The 22,200-nt window shown below is 40.0% G+C and overlaps 1 protein-coding gene across 5 annotated transcripts in view; it reads right to left on the bottom strand.

Annotated features, from left to right (window-relative positions):
* CCSER1 (coiled-coil serine rich protein 1) overlaps positions 1-22,200 on the bottom strand; it is a 706,782-nt gene that overhangs the window by 332,585 nt on the left and 351,997 nt on the right. For all 5 annotated transcript variants that reach the window (XM_035113300.2, XM_035113303.2, XM_035113302.2 and 2 more), the window contains exon 8: positions 10,061-10,144. In XM_035113300.2, the coding sequence (XP_034969191.2) occupies positions 10,061-10,144 (84 nt within the window). The remainder of the gene's footprint in view (positions 1-10,060; positions 10,145-22,200) is intronic.

Below are 22,200 nucleotides of genomic sequence, written 5' to 3'. Positions count from 1 at the left end.
TTGCCATTAGCCAGTGGTTCAGGCTTTGTCCTGCTTTATAAAGTCAACGTAGTGCCCAATTAAAAATTAGCAAGCAGGATCTGATGTTCTTTAATCAGATTTTCAGAAAATGATCATAGATTGTTATTAGGTTATTACAAACTGATGTACACTAGAATATCAAAATTGCATGAAGTCCAATTATCCAAGGAGGGGAAACCTCAAAATCAGTTTAATATACAGACCAGTGAAGCCTATGCAGAAGTATTCAACATGGCCTAGTGTATTTAGGATTGTAGCTTAGAAGGTTGATAGGCTATATATGCAGCTAGCAAATCACTGAAGTTTTGTTTTTTTTAAAAAAATAAATTCATCAATCAGTTTCATGATTTCGAATGTAATACTGACTGTGTCCCCTGCCATGTCATTTATAAGACGAACCATAAATCTGAAGCATAAATCAAGCCATAAGGAACACCATTTCAGATAAAACCACAGCGGACTTTGCTACCAAACTCTGCCACTTTGTCCTTACCCACAACCACTGCAAATTTGGTGATGACCTGTTCCTCCAGATCAGCGGCACAGCCATGGGCACCCGCATGGCCCCACAGTATGCCAACATCTTCATGGCAGATTTAGAACAACGTTTCCTTAACTCCTACCCACTCAAACCTCTCCTGTACCTGCGATACATTGACGATATTTTTATTATCTGGACACATGGACAACAGACCCTGGAAACCTTCCACCAGACATTCAATGACTTTCACCCCACCATCAACCTAACAATGAACCAATCTATGCAAGAAATACATTTTTTGGACACTACTATAAAAATACAGGATGGACATATAGACACCACCTTATACAGAAAACCAACTGACCGACAAACATATCTACATGCTTCTAGCTACCATCCCAAACATACCAAACAATCCATCGTATACAGCCAGGCCTTACGTTACAACCGCATCTGTTCCAACTCTACAGACAGAGAATCTCACCTAAGAGATCTACAGCAAACCTTTTTAGAACTAAAATATCCACCTGATGAAGTTAAACAACAGATCAACAGATCAACCTAGAGAGAACCTGCTGCAAGACAGACCCAAAAAAGAAAATAACAGAACACCACTAGTCATCACATACAGCTCCCAAGCTAAAACAGTACAACGCATCATCAGAGATCTACAGCCTCTCCTGGACAATGACAGCTCCCTTTCTCAAGCTCTGGGAGGAAGACCTTTCATTGCCTACAGACAGCCACCCAATCTTAAACAACTCCTCACCCACAATAATACAACCACCAGACTTAACATGGACACTGGTACCAGAGCCTGCAATAAACCCAGATGCCAACTTTGCTGCCACATACACCCAGACAACACCATTACTGGCCCCAACAACATCCAACATACCATCTCAGGACTATTTAATTGCTCATCTTCTAACATTGTGTATGCCATCAAATGCCAACAGTGCCCTTCAGCTCTCTATATTGGACAAACAGGCCAAACCCTACGCCAAAGGATAAATGGACATAAATCTGACATCAGGAACCAGAAGACAGAAAAACCAGTAGGAGAACACTTCAATCTCCCAGGACATTCTATACAAGACCTCAAAGTAGCTGTCTTACTACAAAAGAATTTCAGAAATAGACTGGAAAGAGAAGTTGCTGAATTGCAACTTATCACCAAGCTCAAAACCATGGAGGGACCTGGTTTGAACAGAGATATCGGATTTTTATCTCATTATACATGATAAGCGATCTTCAGCCATCTCAACCCTTGCTTTTTCATGCAAAACCATTTGCAGTCGTTTGCGGTCATCAACAGCTATCAGTCAGTCAATCACCCATTTCCACCACCCTTCTGAGTGATCCCCCCTCCCCATCCCCACCCCTCCCCACCCCTTCTCTACATAAGTGCCTGGAAACTTCCATTTCACTGTATCTGAAGAAGTGTGCATGCACACGAAAGCTCATACCAAAATAAAAACTTAGTTGGTCTTTAAGGTGCTACTGAAGGAATTTTTTTTATTTTACATAAATCTGAAGGACCCACAAAGAATACCCAATACATATATAGGTCCAAATGATTGTTTCTAAACTGCCTTAGAGAGAGACATATTCATCTGGTTATTAAGGAACTCCAAAACAATCCCTGCTCACCCTGTTCAATAGATGAAATGACTACTGAGTTAATGATTTTGAAAGGACATGTAATGCAGTAGTTAATGATCCATTCAGCTCACAGACCTTAATGAGCAACCATGTTCGAAGGAGCTTTAACAGAACAAAAGATTAACATGTATCCCATGTTATCCATTGTGTTGTATGATTTTAAGTAGAAACACACACACCCCAAGTTCAATGAGACTTACTGCCGAGTCAAATGTACATACGTTTGCAGCACTACAACCTCTCAAAATGTTAAACCAAAGGAATTTTAGTTCAGGGTGTAGTGAGGTAGCAGCAAGACCAGGGAAGGAGTGAAGCACACTGCCTCGTGTGCACACTTGCTCATGCTTTAGAATACCACAACAGGGTCCCATCACTGCACACAGAATATATGATATTGTAAGATTTCCTTTCCCAGAGTCAGAGTCAAAAAACACCCTGGATCCTGTATTGGTCTCTACAGCCAAAGCAGACGATGCAACCTTCCAACAGGTTGACTTTACCCCCAAAAGTGCACTCCTCCTTTGTCTTCCGTGACAGAAGGAGGCCAACAACAACCTCTGATTCTTTACCACCAGACCATAGCCTGAAAGTACGTAGTAGAATGTGTGCCCCAGCCAGGGCTTTTCAGGTTGAAGAAAATTACAGATTTACACAATGCAGCCCATAGTCAAATTTATAGAGAAATACAAACACTTGGTGTTGCTCCCTTAGTATCCTTATTGTTCAAGCAGCTCCATTTGTCATGGAGATTATTTATATACTATGTAGAAACAGAAACAAAATAGCAACCAAGTTTGGAAATAATACATTATGAAAAAGAGACTATTAGGGAGGAAGAATTCCTTGTGAAATGGTATCATCAGTTTCTAATGAATATTCCAGTGCTTGTCAGGAAACCCATTTAGAGGGAGGCCAAAATCACTTTCTAATTTTCTCTACAGCTTTATCATATTTTCTCCCATCCCTAAGGCCAACAGCATTGCAGACTGATTGGCCCATAATATTACATCTCCTCAGGGATGGTTTATCTTTGCACAGAATACCCTCATATTTTAACACTGATAAAAAAATATATATATTTACATTTGTATGGAAATAAGGTTCAGATCTAACCAAGCCTGCTTCCTGTGTCAAAGCACCTATCTTTGGAATAGATCCTGTGGTGCTTAATGCAGCAGTTTGAAATTAGGAGTAAATTGCATCCATCCAAAATTGCAAAAAGGTGTTCAGATAAGAAGCAGAGATAAATAATCTCTGGGTCTGACATTGTATATGAATTCACAGAACTTTTTTGACTCCTCCACAAGCACCACAAATAAAGCCCCAGGATGTGTTGTGTGTGTCACAAAGGCTAATGGAAGTGCACAAGAGCTCGGATGCAGACATGTTAGTGTTATTTGGAAGCAATCAGCATTATTATAATAATAATCAGTGTCACATGGATGTTTAAAACAAAATAAAAAATTCCTTCCAGTAGCACCTTTGAGACCAACTAAGTTTGTCATAGGTATGAGCTTTCGTGTGCATGCACACTTCTTCAGATACTTCTTCAGATTCTTCAGATACACTTCTTCAATGTGCAAGCACATGAAAGCTCATACCTATGACAAACTTAGTTGGTCTCTAAGGTGCTACTGGAATGATTTTTTAATTTTGTTTTGACTGCGTCAGACCAACACGGCTACCTACCTGTAACATGGATTTTTGTATTCTAAAACTTGGGGAACTGTAGATTAAACTTCATTTGAAACAAGCAGGGATGCATTCACACTAATCCTGCAAACCACCACTATCTCTCTGTACCCTGCTTCCAATTCCTACAATATGCGGATCCAACATGCCAGGATGTAGAACTCCTCAGACACAAGAGAATGTGGCTGAGATCTAACCCATGGGCAGAATGAATAGCCATGGGCAGGTCATTAGATCACAGCCTCACTTTCTCATATATAAAACTGGGTAAATGCAGATTGTAAGGTAGTAGTGAGGAAGAAGAAGAAAACTGAAACACCAGAATGGTGTGCTGGTGTACTAGGGCTTCATAGGGCCGGGTTCAAATCCCCATTCAGCCACTAAGCTCAGTGGGCAATCTTGAGTGAATCACTCTCTTTCACCCTAAACAACCTCAAAAGGTTGGGTAAAATAAGAGGGTAAAATGAGGGGGTACAAATAAAGAAAGGTGGGATAAAAAGGAAGTCAGAAATGATTTATTTGTTCTAACGTGAAAAAGTAATACAGTGAGCAATTTCTGAACAGAATCTAATAATAGGGTTTGAACCATCAGGAAATAAAGAGAGACGTGTCAAACCTCTCCACCCCATTCATCTGCACGCAGCTCGCTTACCATTTCCTCATTGTGACAGAAAGATGAAGGCACTTTCAAAGTAAAGCCAGGTCATATTTATCTAAATCTGCAAGGAGACCTGTCAGTAAAATCGTGCATATCTCCTGAAGCTAGCCGTCTACCAGTGACACCTTGACATAAGACAAGCATATGTGGTGCATTATTATTAAAGGGGTTTTAAGTCACATTGTAAGATCTCTAGGTGGAGACACTTAAGGATAGAGTTTTATTGCCGACACATTCCACTCCTGCCATATTATTCCCATGCAAATCATGTCTGAGGGAATCAGCATCAGACCAGAAACCTCTTCCTGCAGCGGTGCCACAACAATCATTTATCTGCATCCGGCACCGAGTGGTGCAAAATGACGCCACTTTGTGATAGAGACTTAAACTAATATGCAGAATCACCTCCACAAGTGCAAGGGAATATTAAAGATTCTATCTTGCTGACAGCTTTTCATCAAGGCTTCAGAGAATGCGAGATATTGGGAGGCTAATCCACATTGTGTATCATTGGATACTGTCATTTTCACACTCTACGGCTGCCTTGCTGAGTTGACTTGAAGAGTAATTACTGCTGAGATAAGCCTTTTTCTGGAATACGTGCAATTAATTCTCCCTGTAAAAAGAGGGAAAGGAATCTGACACTTTAATAATGTTTAAGTACACCTAATCTATTTCTTTTCTGCTCAGATGTTTCCTAAATATGAGGAAGAAAGAAGATTTGAAAGTACTTACAGCTGTCTCTTCTTATGTAAATCATCCATGGACCTCTAATATCCGATCATAAAATAGCCAACGTGAAATAAGATCAAAAATTATAATAGAATGCAGAACTAGTAAGGAATTATCAAAAAGATGAATGCACAATATGATTTTATTGGATACAACAGTTACTCTTATCAAACATATATTATCATGCCATTAAAGTTTCAAGGGCGTGGAATTTAAATTTGTAAGATGTATTTGGAGGTGAATTAAAACTACTTTTCTATTTCTATCTACTTTGCTTCAAAGAGCATGTACCTACATATTTTCTATGTTTTTACAATCTTCACTTCTAACAAATATTAAAACTAATAAAGCTACAGAGAAGTAGAGGTACAGTTAATGCAAACTACTGTAGATTTGCTAGCACCAGTGAGAATTTGGTCCTAAATATCACACACAAAGACCTGATTAGTTTGGAAAAGTACAAGTTAATCGTCCAACGTAGTATATTTTGAATTTTATGACACTCAGCCATGTGCAACTCCGATACTAAATAGCTCAAAATACCAGTAGTACAAAGACCAATTGACCAACTGTTTTAAACTAATTTTTTACCCTCAGCATACTGTAAGGTTGGGGGGCAAAGGTAACCTGAGATTATCGTATATACTCTCAAGAGAAACTTATCCAATATTTTTAATACCCATGATCTCTGATAAATTGCCAAGTTAAAAGATGTTAATGCCTGCCATCTTTTTAATCACCTAAGATTAATCCTAGGACCTCCCAGCCTACTGCATATGTTCCAACAGCTTGTCTTGACTTATTAAGCTTCTCAAAAGAAGCAGCTGCAGTGGATGCCTATTCTCTGTAGACCAGGTTTCAGGCAGAAAGGTCTCATTTACCTCCTCCTGTCAGTGTGAGGGACCTGGTTTTCATGTTCTGCAAAAGGAGATGGAGTGTATCCAGCTCGATTCCAGCAATGCCTGGTGGCTTTTTACTATTCAGCCAATATACTGCCGTAGCAATCAATACTGGCTCCATGTTTTGGTGGTTCCTCCAGTTGTGTCCTTCCTCTTCCTCTCCAAGTTACCCCTGCCTACTTGTTTATCCTCCCTCCCTGGACCCAAGCCATACAGCCACACAGAGGGAATGTAGATGGTGCTGCAAGTAGACAGTGCTGCAGTATCTCACTCTAGTTATTAACTGCATGCCCAGAGACTGCAGGTGAGCACAGGCAGCCACAGCAAAGAGGATGAAGGGCAGGATCATAAGTCTCTGGAGGATGAGCGTAGGTCCCCTACAGGGGTGTAGGTCTAGGCAGGTACCCAGTGATGCCTATTCCCAAATAGCCTTCGTAATGTGCAACTTCTCAATATTATTTTATTATTTTGTAAGACAGCGACACCCACAATATATCCCCAGCTGCTACGGTGGTTCCGGTAGAATCTATTAAATGTTCAGAATCTAATTGGCTGCAGCATACATTTCCTCCCATAATTTTATTTTGTGATGCAAAGCGAGCCCCTTTTTCAAGGAATCTAGGGCAGGGGTAGGCAACCTACGGCCCGGGGGGCGGATGCGGCCCAATCGCCTCCTAAATCCGGCCAGTGGACGGTCCGGGAATCGTCGTGTTTTTACATGAGTAGAGTGTGTGCTTTTATTTAATATGCATCTCTGGGTTATTTGTGGGGCATAGGAATTCATTCTTCTTCTTTTTCAAAATATAGTCCGGCCTACCACATGGTCTGAGGGACGGTGGACCGACCCGTGGCTGAAAAATATTGCCATCAGAATTTTATTGAAAGGCCACTGCATAGCACTAAGTTTTCTTTTATACAGCTTTACCTTGTCCAGAATACATAGGTCTGTTTGTTTTCTGGCATTGCTTAGAAGAAATACATTGCAACTACCTCTTGACTTTCAGGTCAATACACCAATGACTTTCAGCATTTTTTTCAGCTTCAGGGTGCCCATTCTGACCTTAAAGCCATAAATGCTCTGCACTTGACACCTTCCTCTTTCCCCTGATTGAACACATACTGTCAGGTTCCACCAAGTTAGGAGGCTAAACTGACATAAAATAATAAGAATGCCTTCTTAGTGATGGCTTTTATTTTTAAAAACTCATTTTCTCTATGCCAACTGGTTAATGCGCGCACACACCCACACACACACTGTGTGAGAGTTTGTTCTTTTATATATTTAAATCTGACTTTTCTTTATTCATACACCTCTCAAAGCTTCTTATATAAAAACAGAAAAACAATAATAAATACAGCAATTAAACAAACAAATGCTTTGTAGCATCTGATATGTTCTGCATCATTTCCCTTTTACTTTTACATGCTATTGATTAAATACATTGTCACCCTCTCTTGTTTGGCTATAACCTGCTTAGGGAGGCTTATGGATAAAAAGCAACTTTAAAATAACAAGCAATGATTTTTTTTACATATTTTATAAACAAATTCTTACATTTCTATCCCACCTTTCATCCTTCATGGATCCTAAGGCTGCCTTTCTCAACCTTGGGTCCCCAGATGTTGCAGGGCTACAACTCCCATCATCCCCAGCTAGCAGGGCCAGTGGTCAGGGATGATGGGAGTTGTAGTCCAACAACATACGGGGACCCATGGTTGAAAAAAGCTTTCCTAAGGTATCAAAACCTACTTAGTTATAAGTTTTGTTTCACTTTATAAATCACTCTGGGTCACTTTTTTTGGGGGGGGGCACAATCGATAAGTCCAGTGGCTCCCAGACAGTCAGCATCCAGGCACTGACCAGACTCAAACCTGCTTAGCATCAGCAAAGTGGTGAGCTCATGCGCCTTCAGGCCTCAGCTATGTGGTTTTTGCCTAATATGAAACTCTGGCACATTGCTCTCATGCCTGTGACAAACAACAGATTCTCTACCCAATGAGCAGATACCAATGCCAAGGAAGCCGAAGCTCACTGTAACAACAGAATATAATTCTGCAGTGACAAACATTGCCAGCCACTTTGTAATATATGCCTCAGACAAGACTGATGTTATATCGCTGCTCCACCAATGCACAAAAGCTGGATGCTCTCCGTATTCCATTTTGTCATTTAATTTTATATACTAATTACACCATATATCATTCCTTAATGTATCCACATTTGAAAACAGAACACAGATAACTAGTATTTATTGTAGAGGGAAGTCTCTTTTTATCCTCGCAAAGAATTTTTTTCTGTGTGTGCGCATAATATTAAGTTCAAATTAATTTGCATAGAAAAATGTTTACGTGTGTGCACATACACCCCTGTATTAAAACAATGTATAGATCCTGTATATGTATATTTTGTAGATGTAGGATGAAACCAAATAGCCAGTTAAGTTTATGTATGGTCACAAATTAGAGGTAACACTTAAATATCCTCTGTGAAAACCACACGTCTGCTAGCAATTTATTTTGCTGTTTACTCCCCCCTGTAGCTGCAGACCCTCACACCACATCATACACTTGCCTAAGGAGTCCTCCAACAGCCCACACCAGCTACTCAGAGAACACAAATGGAAAAAAATAATAATTGGTCCATGCCTGGTAAGCTTGCCTGTTAAGAAAAACTCTCTGATCTCCACAATGTGGTAACCAACCATGGTGCTAGGTGTTGGTGTATTGCCAAAAGAAACTTGTAAGGAGCCTTGAAGCACGACCTTGAAGAGTTGGGGCATGTGGCAGGGTGAGACCATCTCTCTCTCTCTCTCTCTCTCTCTCTGTGTGTGTGTGTGTGTATGTGTGTGTGTCAATGATGGTCAGAGTGGCTGAAATAATATGTGAAAGTTTGAAAGCCTGTCTCTCTGGCTGGATGGCTGAAGAAAGCAGAGATCCGTATATAGTTATTCTATATGTAGACCAGTATTGTAATGCAGCTTGTAAATAATGAAGACTTTATAAGTGAATGGGTGAGGTGTTTATTCCTGTCAAGGGAATTCACCAAGAGAGGGCTGGACTGCTGCTGCGGCTGCTGATGCTGCAAAGATGAAGACTTTCTGAGGAACTCTGCTGAGACAAAAAGAAAAGGAACCCCAAGAGTTGACACTAGCGGTAGGAGCCTGCCTACCATTGCCCTTAGCCACTGAGAGTTGGCCATAAGCCCTAGAAGCTCATGCAACACCATGCAAGCACATGGCTGCTTAGTGGGGAATTGCCCTGATGTGAACAGCTGCCAGTGTCCAAGACCCTCCACATTTGTCCAGTGTGGTAACCCTAACTGAAGTCAATTTATATTCATCTTAAAATGCACTGCTTATGATACAACGGATCCAGATTTAGCGCTGACCTATTGAAACCAATTGAATCATGACTAATTCCAGTGCCATTGATATCACTGGGTATGCTCTAAGCATGACAAAGTTTGAATCCAAGCCCAAATAAAGCTAATAATGTGTGGAAACAGGGAAAATAAAAGCATGCTTATACGTTTTGCTGGATGACTTTGTCACCAGGAAGCACCACTGAGCATGCACAGTCACATCAGAACTGTTGCCATACAGGAGCCACACAGAGTTGCAGATTTATTCTCACCACTGATTAATGCATCTTGATACTGCAAGACAACTGTCAACACAATCTTCTAAAACAGACAACCACTATTTATGTGGCCGGGTAGTAAGTAGCCCTTTCAAAGGCTGGCAAGTCCCCAGATATTTAGGGTCATAAAACCTGCAGGATTCAGAAGTGAATGATTAAGTGGGCTCCAAGCTATCCACTTTGTAACAGACACCACCAACTTTATTTATTTATTTATTTATTTACTTGGTCCCAGCGAGTGACCTTGTCAAACAAGCATTGCCTCTCGCTTACCAGCTCTTCGCGCAGTTGGGAAATGAGTTCATCTCTCTCCTTCAGTTGCAGCTTCAGTGCTGAACATTCATCTTTCATTATATCCTATAAAAAAACATCAAAAGAGATGTTATAATAGACTTTGTGCTTTTCCTTTGCTCCTGACAAGAAAAGGCAGCTTCACACAGTGCAAGATAATTACATCCAAGTAATGAAAGTCAATGCCCCTCTATCATGTGCAATATTTTTAATAACATATTCTAAGTTTGCAGGGTAAACAACCTAATGCATCCAAAGATATTATACGCACAGAAATATGAACAGCTCCCTGTGTGTTAAGCCCGTTTTGTTAGTGTCTGATTCTTTTAAGCCCTTTATTGAAGCTCCTGTCAGGCGTCTCTTTATTTTAGTGAAGGAACAGATGGCCATAAAATTTCATAGTTCTGTTCACACAAAACAACACTACAGAAGTTTCACTTCAGATGCATTATTGGAATTCCTTAAAAAAAAACAAAAAACCCAGACTGCAGATGGAAAAAGCAGGAAGATCCACATGTAGGCATTCAACAAACAGGAAGGAAGCAACCCTTCCATGAAAGGAAATAAACCAGCATGACAGGCAACAATATTGCTAGCAAGTCAGATGTTGTGAGCAGTGGCTGATTTAGTTTTCTTCTAAATGAGATTCAAACAACACATGTCATGGGCTGGGTTGGGCAAAAGGCATGAAATTAAACTGAAAGAAGGTATCCATGAAAGTGCAAAGGCTAGAAACGAAAGCAAGGTTCTTAACTATCAGGGTATATCTGCACTACAGACCTAAACTGGCCCGGCAATAATTTCCTCTTCATAGGAAACATTGGGAAACATTGTTCTATTGATTTATTTTATTGGACATATAGACCCAACATTATCCCATCTCAAGACCAGTATGCTATACTGTACAGTGGAACCTCGGTTTACGAACGTGATCTGTTCCACGGAGGCGTTCGTAAACGGAGGCATTCGTTCCCCGAAGACATGTTTCTGTGCGTGCGCGAAGCACCAATAGAGTACTTCTGTGCATGTGCACGCTGCACAGATCGCTTCTGCGCATGCACGAGCTGTGCAGATCGCGTCTGCGCATCCAATGCCGCGGAACCTGGATGTAAACACTTCCGGGTCTGCGGCGTTCATAAACTGAGGTGTTCGTAAACGGGACTCTTTGTAAACCAAGGTACCACTGTACAGGTGAAACTCGGAAAATTAGAATATCGTCAAAAAGTGCATTTATTTCAGTAATACAACTTATTTTTTTTCTTTTAATTTTTACAAATGCTTTCTTTTGGAAATTCCACAGTAATAAAACAAATAGTTACAATAATACAAAAATAAACATCACTATTACATTTCATTAATTACATTCCATTTATAATTGACCTGCCTAACGACAAATAATTACAATTACAACAAATAAAGACTTGACTTATCTTGCTTTGCATGTCATGCATGTATCTCATATATTGGTTTCACCTTTTAAGTTGTGTTACTGAAATAAATGCACTTTTCGGCGATATTTTAATTTTCCAAGTTTAACCTGTATATTCTGTTGTCTCCCTCTCTTCTATAGGGGTATGGGATGGGACTGGATATTGCTAAGGAAGAATACACCACACCATCAACAAATTGCACTTGTTTTATATTTTGACACATGCCCTATTTTGTGTTAATTTTGTTGTTTTCTGGTGGTTAGCAGCTTTGGCCTTCCCTTGGAAATGAAAAGTGAGTTATAAATCATAGCTGCCTTAAATGAGTCAGACCACTGATCCATCTAGATCAGTGTTTCCCAAACATGGGTATCCGGCTGTTTTTTGGACTACAAATCCCATAATCCCTGAGCACTGATCCTGCTAGCTAGGGATGATGGGAGTTGTAGTCCAACAAATGGCTGGATACCCAAGTTTGGGAAATACTGATCTAGATCAGTATTGTCTACTCTGACAGCAGATCTCCATTGTTTCTGGGAAGGGATCATTCACAGCCCTAGCTAGAGATACTGGAGAATGAACATGGATACTTCTGCATACAAAACAAATGCTCTACTGAGTGATTGCCCTTCCTCAATAAACATAATGAAATGAAATACATTTTCAATGATTATTAGGGGGTGGGAAAAGTTATCACAGTTAAACTGGTATCAAATCTATATAAGTCTGAAGCTATACCATCAGAATACTACAATGGTTTACTACAAACAAGTGCATTGTTTTATTTATTTCCATATACAGTATCTGTATTCCACCTAATCTACCATCATGGAACCAAAGGTGACATGCTCGTGATTCCCAACTGACCAGACCAAGACAAGTTTAGCTTCAGCAAAGTGGAGGTCTTGTGTGCCTTCAGACTGTGTACTGATATTAGCTATTCAACCTAGAAAATCAGAGGAATATTCTTTTTCCAAGAGAGATCTATTAAGAGCCGCAACATTATGTGGTATAGTGTACCTAATGCTAGTGACATCACATGTTTAAGTGACCTTTCTCATTAATAAAAACCTTCTGATGGAAACCTTTGAAATTCAGATTGCATTCTCTCTCTACTTCCATGGGTCTACTCTATGACAGTTGGATATTAGCCAAGAAAAACATTGTCAAGGAATGCAATTACTTTAAGAAGCACTTATTTCACCAATGAAATGCCATCAACAGGAAAGCAGTAGAGCAAGGGCATAATGAGATGAGCGTCGACAGTGTGCAAAATGATAATATGCACAGTGTACAAAGCAGCAACATCAGTGTTAAAAGGCAACAGTGACGCATGAGAGCTAGTCATGTACTTTGAATGGCCTAAAAGTAGCAAATGCCAGGAAACCTGAGGTGAAGAACAGGTCATCATTTCAAGGCTTGCTGGTTCTGGACCATTACTGTCAAATGCATCACAATATGTTACAAAAGCTTTTAAGGTGAAGGGGAAAAGAAAGACACAAGCAAATAGATTCATATTAAGAGTGGGGGTGACGGACCTGCTGGCCACCACCAATTCTTCTCAGTGCCGGATTTACATGTAAGCTAAACAAGCTATAGCTTAGAGCCCCACTCTCTTGGGGGCCCCAACAAAAATTAAAGGAAAAACAACAACAACTGGGTGTACATTTCCTAAATATAAGATAAAAAACAAATAAAATAAAACCTACATACAGCAAAAGTGTTTTGTGTTGTGTAGGCTCCTATTTGTTATGTGCAAATGGCTTTGGGTACCTATTAGGTCCATAAATTACCATATAGCATATATTCAACACAAAAAACCAGTAACAATTTGTTGCTGACAAAGGACAGCTGGACATATAAAGGGCCCCATTACCTTCAGGAGCTTAGGGCCTCATCAAACCTAAATCTGGCCCTGATTCTACTACAGAGACTAGTGAGAACAACAAGTTCAGATACATTTCCTGCAACTAACCAGCTGGCAGGGACTGACAGGGCTCCAAGGAGTGGATGAAAGAGGTAGGTGGGCCAGAGGCTGATCCAGAGGAAGGGGGCAGCAATTTATGGGGTTTTGTGCCTGCCACAAGGCAGGAGCCAGAGCTGGAGGATGGGGAGGGATCTGAGCAGTCGGAGATGGGGGTGAAGGTGCAGGGTGCAAGGCAGGAGATGGAAGAAGGGCAGGAACTGAGGGAGAGGCAATGCCTGAAGGGAGGGGGCTGGCGGAATTCCTTCCATCCGCACCCCCACTATCCCTCAGGACCAGGAGGGGCTTCAATAGGCAGGCACAGTGACAATTTCCATGTACCTTTTAAAAATTCACACATTTATTATAGCACCTGATTTCAAGTAGTGCTCTATTGCATCAGTCTAATTCTGCCGAGCTAGAAGTGTGCTCGAATGTTTCACATCTAATTGTGAGTGGTGATGGTTGTTTCACATCAAATTGAAATGGGGCTGGTGACAGCACATTCTATATATGCATCACCAAGAGGAATCGTTTTAATTTCCTAAGCTCTTTTTAAAGTTTTCTGTATACTTGGGGACAAGCAAACATATTGTGCTTACACCATAATCAACAAAGTAGCATAAGCAGACTTAACCTGGTGCTACAGGAAACAAATTTACTACAATTCTGTTGCCAAAGTAGAACAGTAAATTTAGAACAACATTCCTTAAAATATAGACTGTTAAGCAGACTGTTTACCGGCTTGTGGAATCCCTGCTGTTGAGAACAGATTTTACTAAACAAGTGTTATTAGAAGGGGGGGGAAGAAATAGCACAGATTCACTGGATGGAAAAGAATCCCACTGAAACCTTTGCCACTGAAAACTAGAAGCCCAGAATGCCAAATGTAACCTTTTTATTTTTCATTTTTGCACTGAATTCACACCGCTGCTACCTCTTACTGTGCATTATGAAAGCTTGGCACTGCAAAAGAAATGCATGCTTCAACACATATGTTAATACCCGGCTACCAAGAAAATTAAAATATTTAGCCAATTCCAATATATATATACACACACACACACACACACACACACACACACACACACACACACACATATATAATGGAATTGGCTAAATATTTTAAGGCTTCTAATATTCTAGGCTTCTAATTCATTTGATGGCAGGCTGAGGAAAGGAAGGATGCTGTTCTTTTCATGAGTTCAAGAGTCACGTGCATCTCCCTGAAATGTAGAGCTGGGAATTCTGTGTACAGTATTTACAACAAGTATTTCAATGTGGATTTTCCCTCAAAATACATTCTTATGTGCCTTCTTCCAAAAAGAAAACTGCAAAGAACTGCACCACAACATTCTGGTTGGTGGGTATACTGGGGGGTAACTATGTTCCAATCAGTATGTTACTGATCACGTCACTTTGTATAAAAATTTGAAAATATCAAATTCCGAACGTATGATTGCTGCAAGATGCTAACAAACTTCAATAACTGAGGGAAAAGTTGTTATTTAAATCTATCCCCAAATCTATCATTGATAGAAAGTAACAGGCTTCATGAACATCATTAGACCAGGATGCTTCTTTTAGATGCTAGAGAAGGAATGTCTGTCTTACATCCTGTTTAACATCATTCTATGTAGTTGCTCAGTTACAACAGTGATGTAGCTAAAACAGGGCTACTGAGAAACAAGAGAGAAGGCTCAGTAAGCTCAGGAGGGCTACAAAGTTTGCAAAGTACAAAAAAAAAAAAAACCAACTAAAAAAACAACCCAACTCTAATGGGGCAAATATATGTATGTATACAGATATATTTATATCTACTATATATTGTGTAAAGTGGTTTGTGCACCTCAGGTACCTCTTGAAAGGTGCCAAATTTGGCATGAACATTCCCGAGTTGGCGAAGCCAGTTTTTTTGTCTACATTTTTTTGCATCTCCTAGCCATTCATCTCCAACCTTACAAATTTCTCCTTTATACACCTGCCTACGAAGATTTAATTACAGGCATCCAACGAAGTGAGTTTAGTTCAGAAAAGCTTATGCCATTATCAATGTGTTAGTCTTGAAGGTGCCACAAGATTATTTGTAGTTTAGAGTGTATTCAGCTGGATACAGTGCTAAAACCTTTCTAGAGTGAACCACTCTAGTGTTAGGAAACATCAGGTCTTAATGCTCCTTAATCTTCTTAGCATGCTATTTTTCTGTGTCAGGAGTGTTCTGTTCCCATTGTAAGGATTCAAACATGTTTCCTGCTCAGCAGGGGGTTGGACTGGATGGCCCTTGTGGTCTCTTCCAACTCTACAATTCTATGATTCTATACAACAGGTGGGAGAGAGAGGGGACAGTAGCATATCCAGGAGGTACAACCTCAATGAACTTCTTGATGAACTGTAACACAGCTGTTTCATGCTGTATTCTTCCTTTGAAGTTCCTGTTCCACAATGGCCACTTTAATGTCAGTTGCAGAGTGTGTCCCGGGAGATTGAAATGCTCTCTCACTGGTTATGGATACTGTCATTTCTAATGTCAGATCTATGTCCATTCATCCTTTTGTGTGAAGAGTGGCTGGTCTTCATGTAACATGAAGATGGGCACAGATGGGCCGATGATGACATAAAACACACTGGAAGATGAGAAGGCGAATGAAGCCCTGATACTATTATGGATGGCATTATTAGGCCCTATAATAGTATTGCGGAGGAATAGTATTGAGGAGGAATTAAAGAACCTTTTAATGAGGGTGAAAGAGGAGAGTGCAAAATATGGTCTGAAGCTCAACATCAAAAAAACCAAGATCATGGACGCTGGTCCCATCACCTCCTGGCAAATAGAAGGGGAAGAAATGGAGGCAGTGAGAGATTTTATTTTCTTGGGCTCCTTGATCACTGCAGATGGTGACAGCAGTCACGAAATTAAAAGACGCCTGCTTCTTGGGAGAAAAACAATGATAAACCTAGACAGCATCTTAAAAAGCAGAGACATCACCTTGCCGACAAAGGTCCGTATAGTTAAAGCTATGGTTTTCCCAGTAGTGATGTATGGAAGTGAGAGCTGGACCATAAAGAAGGCTGATAGCCGAAGAATTGATGCTTTTGAATAATGGTGCTGGAGGAGACTCTTGAGAGTCCCATGGACTGCAAGAAGATCAAACCGATCCATTCTGAAGGAAATCAGCCCTGAGTGCTCACTGGAAGGACAGATCCTGAAGCTGAGGCTCCAATACTTTGGCTACCTCATGAGAAGAGAAGACTCCCTGGAAAATACCCTGATGTTGGGAAAGATTGAGGGCACTAGGAGAAGGGGACGACAGAGGACGAGATGGTTGGACAGTGTTCTCGAAGCTACGAACATGAGTTTGACCAAACTGCGGGAGGCAGTGGAAGACAGGAGTGCCTGGCATGCTATGGTCCATGGGGTCACGAAGAGTCGGACACGACTAAACGACTAAACATAATAATAATAATAATAATAATAATAATAATAATAATAATAATAATAATGCAAGAGTAGGCACAGGAACAGAGTTAGTACCTAGGTGTTTCGCCTGGGTGGGCAGCCACATGCAGAGCTTGTCTGAGGCCCAGGGCAGGAGTCTTGTTAGAATAAAGTTATAAACTCAAACTAAACAAAAAAAAACAGTCAATCCTTGGTGGGGCCCCTTGTTTAGCCTAGCCCTCCTAGACCCGGGGCAAAAGTACTTTAGTCCTCTGCTCAGAAGTCCAATGCTAACAGTACCACCGCCTGAAATGAGATAACATTTGCCCGGCAAACATCAATCTTATACTTAATCTAATTACTGTGTCCTTAGCTCAGATGTGATAGTCAGTGGTTATATGGCACAAATGGCTGTACAATTTCTACACACTCTATGCATTGTCATGAAATAATAAAACCTGCCTTCATATTATAGGAACCAGAAGACTGGGAACATTGCACGCCTATGTTTTAAAATTCAAAAATGCCGACACAAATATTGTTTGGAAATGTTCCCAGGGTCCTTCATATGTATGGTAATGTGAAGTGGTAAAACTATTCTATCATACACACTAAAAAGAATAAGCTTCCACTTAAATTGCTATAAAACCAACACATCCCTATACACAGGGGCAATGCATTATGACTATAGCAGCTTCTGAAATCTAAACATATGTCAGATTCTGAAGCTATTGCTCAAATGAAGACTTGCATCATGTTAGAACGACAAAAATTGAAGCAAAAACACAATATTACTTAGGGGGGGAAACCCAGAAATGTTGGTTTTAATGTTGTGCATAAAAAACCTCTACATATTGTTTTGCTGTTGCTTTATACTAGTTATATTTTTGCCAAGAAACACACATGAATGTGCTGAGTTAGCTGTTCCCATCTGTTACATTCCCTTCCCTTCATCCCTTCCCATCCTTCTTCTGAGAACCTATGTCCTAGATGGAGTTATCTTATTATTATTTTTTAATCTAATCAACAACTTTGAAGGAAGTTAGTATGAGTGATCATGACTGATGTTAGTATGAGTGATCAGGGTCTCAGTCCAATTTTCTATTTAGGACACTACACTAATTCTCATTGGTTTCACCCGTGGGACAGCCCAATAGAGTAAAGAGTTTGGTACCTCACAATTTCCTGTGCAATGAGGCGCTTCCACTGCCACCCTAGGTTCTTAACTGCAATTGGAACCGGGACTCATATAGATATAGATGTGAACATATTATGATAGGTATGCAGAAGTGGATGGGCAATATTTGCAGCTTTTTGTTTGTTTGTTTTATGCAAATGACAGCAACACAACATCTTTCTTTCTATTCCCCCTCCCCCCAAAAAATATCTATCATGGAAAGTTAACATAACTGAGTAATAAGCAATGTACTGGTTGGATTTTGTAAATAAAATGCAATTTACGAACTTTCCATGTACTGTAATTCCACTAGCTATTGGCTTAGAGAATAATAACAATACCTGGTGAGACTACACTTTCCAGTGCACAACACTTCACAAACTGCACTCCAATTACATCCTGACCTTACATTCAAATGTATTTTTCATTGGAAAGTATACTTTTGTTAAGCTAATGTAATACTTCACTGTTACATTTTGTACAGCTCTATCAATCTTTAAATACCACTGACTTTGGATAAATGTAGACAATGTAATTCCTACACAGTCATTAAGAAGATGATTACATCATAAAATATGTGGATTTAAAAAGCTATATTTAAAAAGGAGAAGAGAAAATTAATATATTTGGATTTAAAAAGCTGCTATGTACAATCATTTGTGTGTGTGTCTCTATCTATCTATCTATCTATCTATCTATCTATCTATCTAATCTATATATCACTAGAATCTGAATGAAGACTTTTACAATGATACAATATTTTAAAAACTTTCAGTTGGAAGGAGAGGTAATAATTTATTGAGACAGAAATGTGATTATGTTCCTTAATTTTGAATCCATCTTAACTGTAAAACAAGTCCAGTGTCAGTTTCTGTTAACACTGAGGCTGCAATCCTAAACTCACCTAAAAAGGTAAAGTTAAAGGACCCCTGACAGTCCAGTCCAGTTGCAGACGACTCTGGGGTTGCGGTGCTCATCTCGCTTTACAGGCTGAGGGAGTGTCCACAGATCGTTTTTCCGGGCCATGTGGCCAGCATGGCTAAGCCGCTTCTGGCGCAACAGACAGCACACGGAAACACTGTTTACCTTCCCTCCGGAGCAGTACCTATTTATCTACTTGCACTTTTGGAGTGCTTTTGAACTGCTAGGTTGGCAAGAGCTGGGACTGAGCAACAGGAGCTCACCCCATTACGGGGATTCGAACCGCTGACCTTCTGATCAGCAAGCCCTAGGTTCTGTGGTTTAGACGACAGCGCTACCCACCATACCTAAACTCACCTACCTGTAATCAAATGCAATGGGACTTATTTTTGGGTACGTGCACTAGTCAATGGAAGCTGGCTGATTAGGGTGTGTGGACCACTGCCCTACCAACTTCAGTCTGTCTCCAGCCAGCCCCCAACTGATTCCTTACTTACAATCAGACCTGTCAACTGCTTCCTCCAAGGTCTCAAATGGACCTCCACCAGATTCTTGAGTAAGATGAGAGGCAAGGAGGAACAATGAGATACTCTCACTCGTTTCTAACTGCTAAAGTATCTATAGCAAGCCAGGAATTGTGCAACTGGACAATGTTGAAAAACAATGTTGAAGAATTGTTCCAAAGTGGCAACTGAAAAAGCACATCATACATTGGATTGTGTCAGGAGAGTGTTACATAACCAACAAGGATGGGCTGATTAGGGTGCATAGAACCAGTGAACAGAACAATAGATTTCAAACATGCAGACACCCAATATTTAGTTCCTGAGTTGATTTGGTGCTTATTCATTCTCCAATAATGTGTGCCAAACTGTAATTTAATCAAGAGACTGAAGCTCAGAGTTTGCCTCTGTCCTCCTGATAAACAAGAGCTAAAGCAGGAACCTGTTCCATAAATCTTATTTTTGTGTCTGTGTGTGCTGAAAGTGTAAGATTGAAGGTTAATTTACAAAAGGCAAGTTTAAACTACTAGTTGGGGCAAACAAAGACATAATTTTTACTTATTCTACACATCTCAATATGTGCAGCCAACAAAATGGCACACACTGTTAATATGTTTTATTGCTACCAACAAAAATCAGCTTATTACTTCTCTTTCTTAGTTATTTGAGCCAGCATGCATCACCTTACACTTAATTTTTTAATATATCATCTAAGATACAGTGTGCCTCAATGCTTTCTAATTTTAACTCATAAGACCCACAATAAATGTGATCTTTCTTTCTTTCTTTTTTAAACAACCCTGAGGTAACTGCCCTTTCTTCAGGCATAGAGTTCTCTATTGACAGACCTTTGAAGAGGTCCAGCTAGTGGACTTGGTGAGCAAGAGCAGCTGGATTAATGAGCTCATTATCATTCATTAAAGAGTGTTGTGTGGATGACTGCCTACTTTAATTAGTTTTATTACTGAAGGAAATTGCTTCATATGCCAAGCTCATCGACAAGCATGCCTGGAAAACATTAAAGTAGTAATCAGACGATACGAGGAACCGTTCATTAGTCTGTATGGCTAAAGGCACATATTACGGAGCAAGGATAGTATTTAAAAAGATGGACATGGCAGCATCTGACATAAAATAATTTATCACATCTAATAATTCTGCGATGAAATGGGCAGCAATGATTCTAAAGAAAAAGATTTAGTACAACAGAGGTGTTGATATGGCACAGAGACGGCACTTCCTGTAATTATGGCACACGCTGACAGTAATAGCTTCTGAAGGTTTAGCAGGTCAGATAATAAATCCTAATGCAAAGCATCCATGACTCAAATATTCTAACGAAAATGTTAATTAGTAACCGGAAGCTCTGCAAAAAATGTGTGAAGGCGCTTCCCATACCCCTCCTTCAGAGTTGCAAACAGTCGCCCACACAAACAGATACAAAGGTCTTCTTTAGAGCATGCTGAATCATTGAATTCTGTACTTGAAAAGGAGAATCAGATAAAGAGATATCACAATGAAAAAGTTTCAGAGGGCTGAAGAGGCAACAGCCTAGCAACCATGAACTAAAATAAGGAAAGGAGGCATTAAAGAAAAACCCCTGGTAACAAAAGTGTTTTTGTTTTTGTTTTGGCAATAAAATAAGCTATAGGTAATTACCATGATTTATATAAATTTATCACAAACTACATAAAATGTCTCAAAGTGACTTACAATTGTCAGAAACATACAAATGCAACAGTTTAAAGCAACAGCAAAAGAATAAGCAACACTATTTACTAAATGTGCTCATCCTGCAATATGAAAATAAAATAATGGCTCTTACCCTGCCCTACTTAAATATGAACACTACAACAGGCTAGGGCATCACCATACCATATGACCCCAATTAAAAACTAAATGTCTTGGTAAATAGGAACATCTTCATTTGGTGCCTAAACGTTTATAATGATGGATTCAGGCACATCTCTCCAAAAAGACCATTTTACTGTTATGGAAACACCACTGCAAAACAAACAAACAAAACAAAAAACCTGTTATTATGTTTCCACCCTCTATACCTCTTTTGGGAGGCCTCTGGTGATGAATGCAGGGTCTGGGTAGATTCATGTGGGGAGATGCAGTCGCTACACTATAGGTTAAAATCAGCATACTGAATTGAACTGAGTTCAGAATCCAGTTGACAGCCATTGAAGTCAGGCCAACATCAGTATAGTATGTCCTGGTCCCAGTTAGCAACGTACGTGATGAATTTTGCATTAGCTGCATTTTTTTGAACTTTCTACAAAGGCAGTCCTACATGTAACACATTGCAGTAATCTAGTCTAGAGGTTAAGAGCATAAACAGAAGCTAGGCTATCCCTGTCCAGAGAAAGTTGTAGCTGGGTAACCAGCTGAAGCGGAGGGAAGCCATCCCATGCCACCAAGACCACTTCTGCCTAGTGATAACAGTGCCCCCAAACAGTGTGCCCACTCAGTTAGGGAGAGTGCAACCCCATGAAGAACAGGTTGAACTGTACCTCACAAGAAAGAGACTTTGTAGTGATAGTAATTTGTCTTCAGTATTTGGTAATCAGAGGCACACTGTATAAGCAGAGTAACATACTGCTCAGTAAAAGAAATAGAATTGTTCTATGTCCCATATTAAAGGGAAGGGTTGCCATTTAGTGGTTAGAGAAATTGTTCTGCATGCATA

Source organism: Zootoca vivipara, chromosome 9, assembly GCF_963506605.1.
Source record: "Zootoca vivipara chromosome 9, rZooViv1.1, whole genome shotgun sequence".
In the NCBI taxonomy this organism is placed as follows: Eukaryota; Metazoa; Chordata; class Lepidosauria; order Squamata; family Lacertidae; genus Zootoca; species Zootoca vivipara.
Note: the sequence above shows the minus strand (reverse complement) of the source record. Positions and strands in the feature narration are given on the sequence as shown.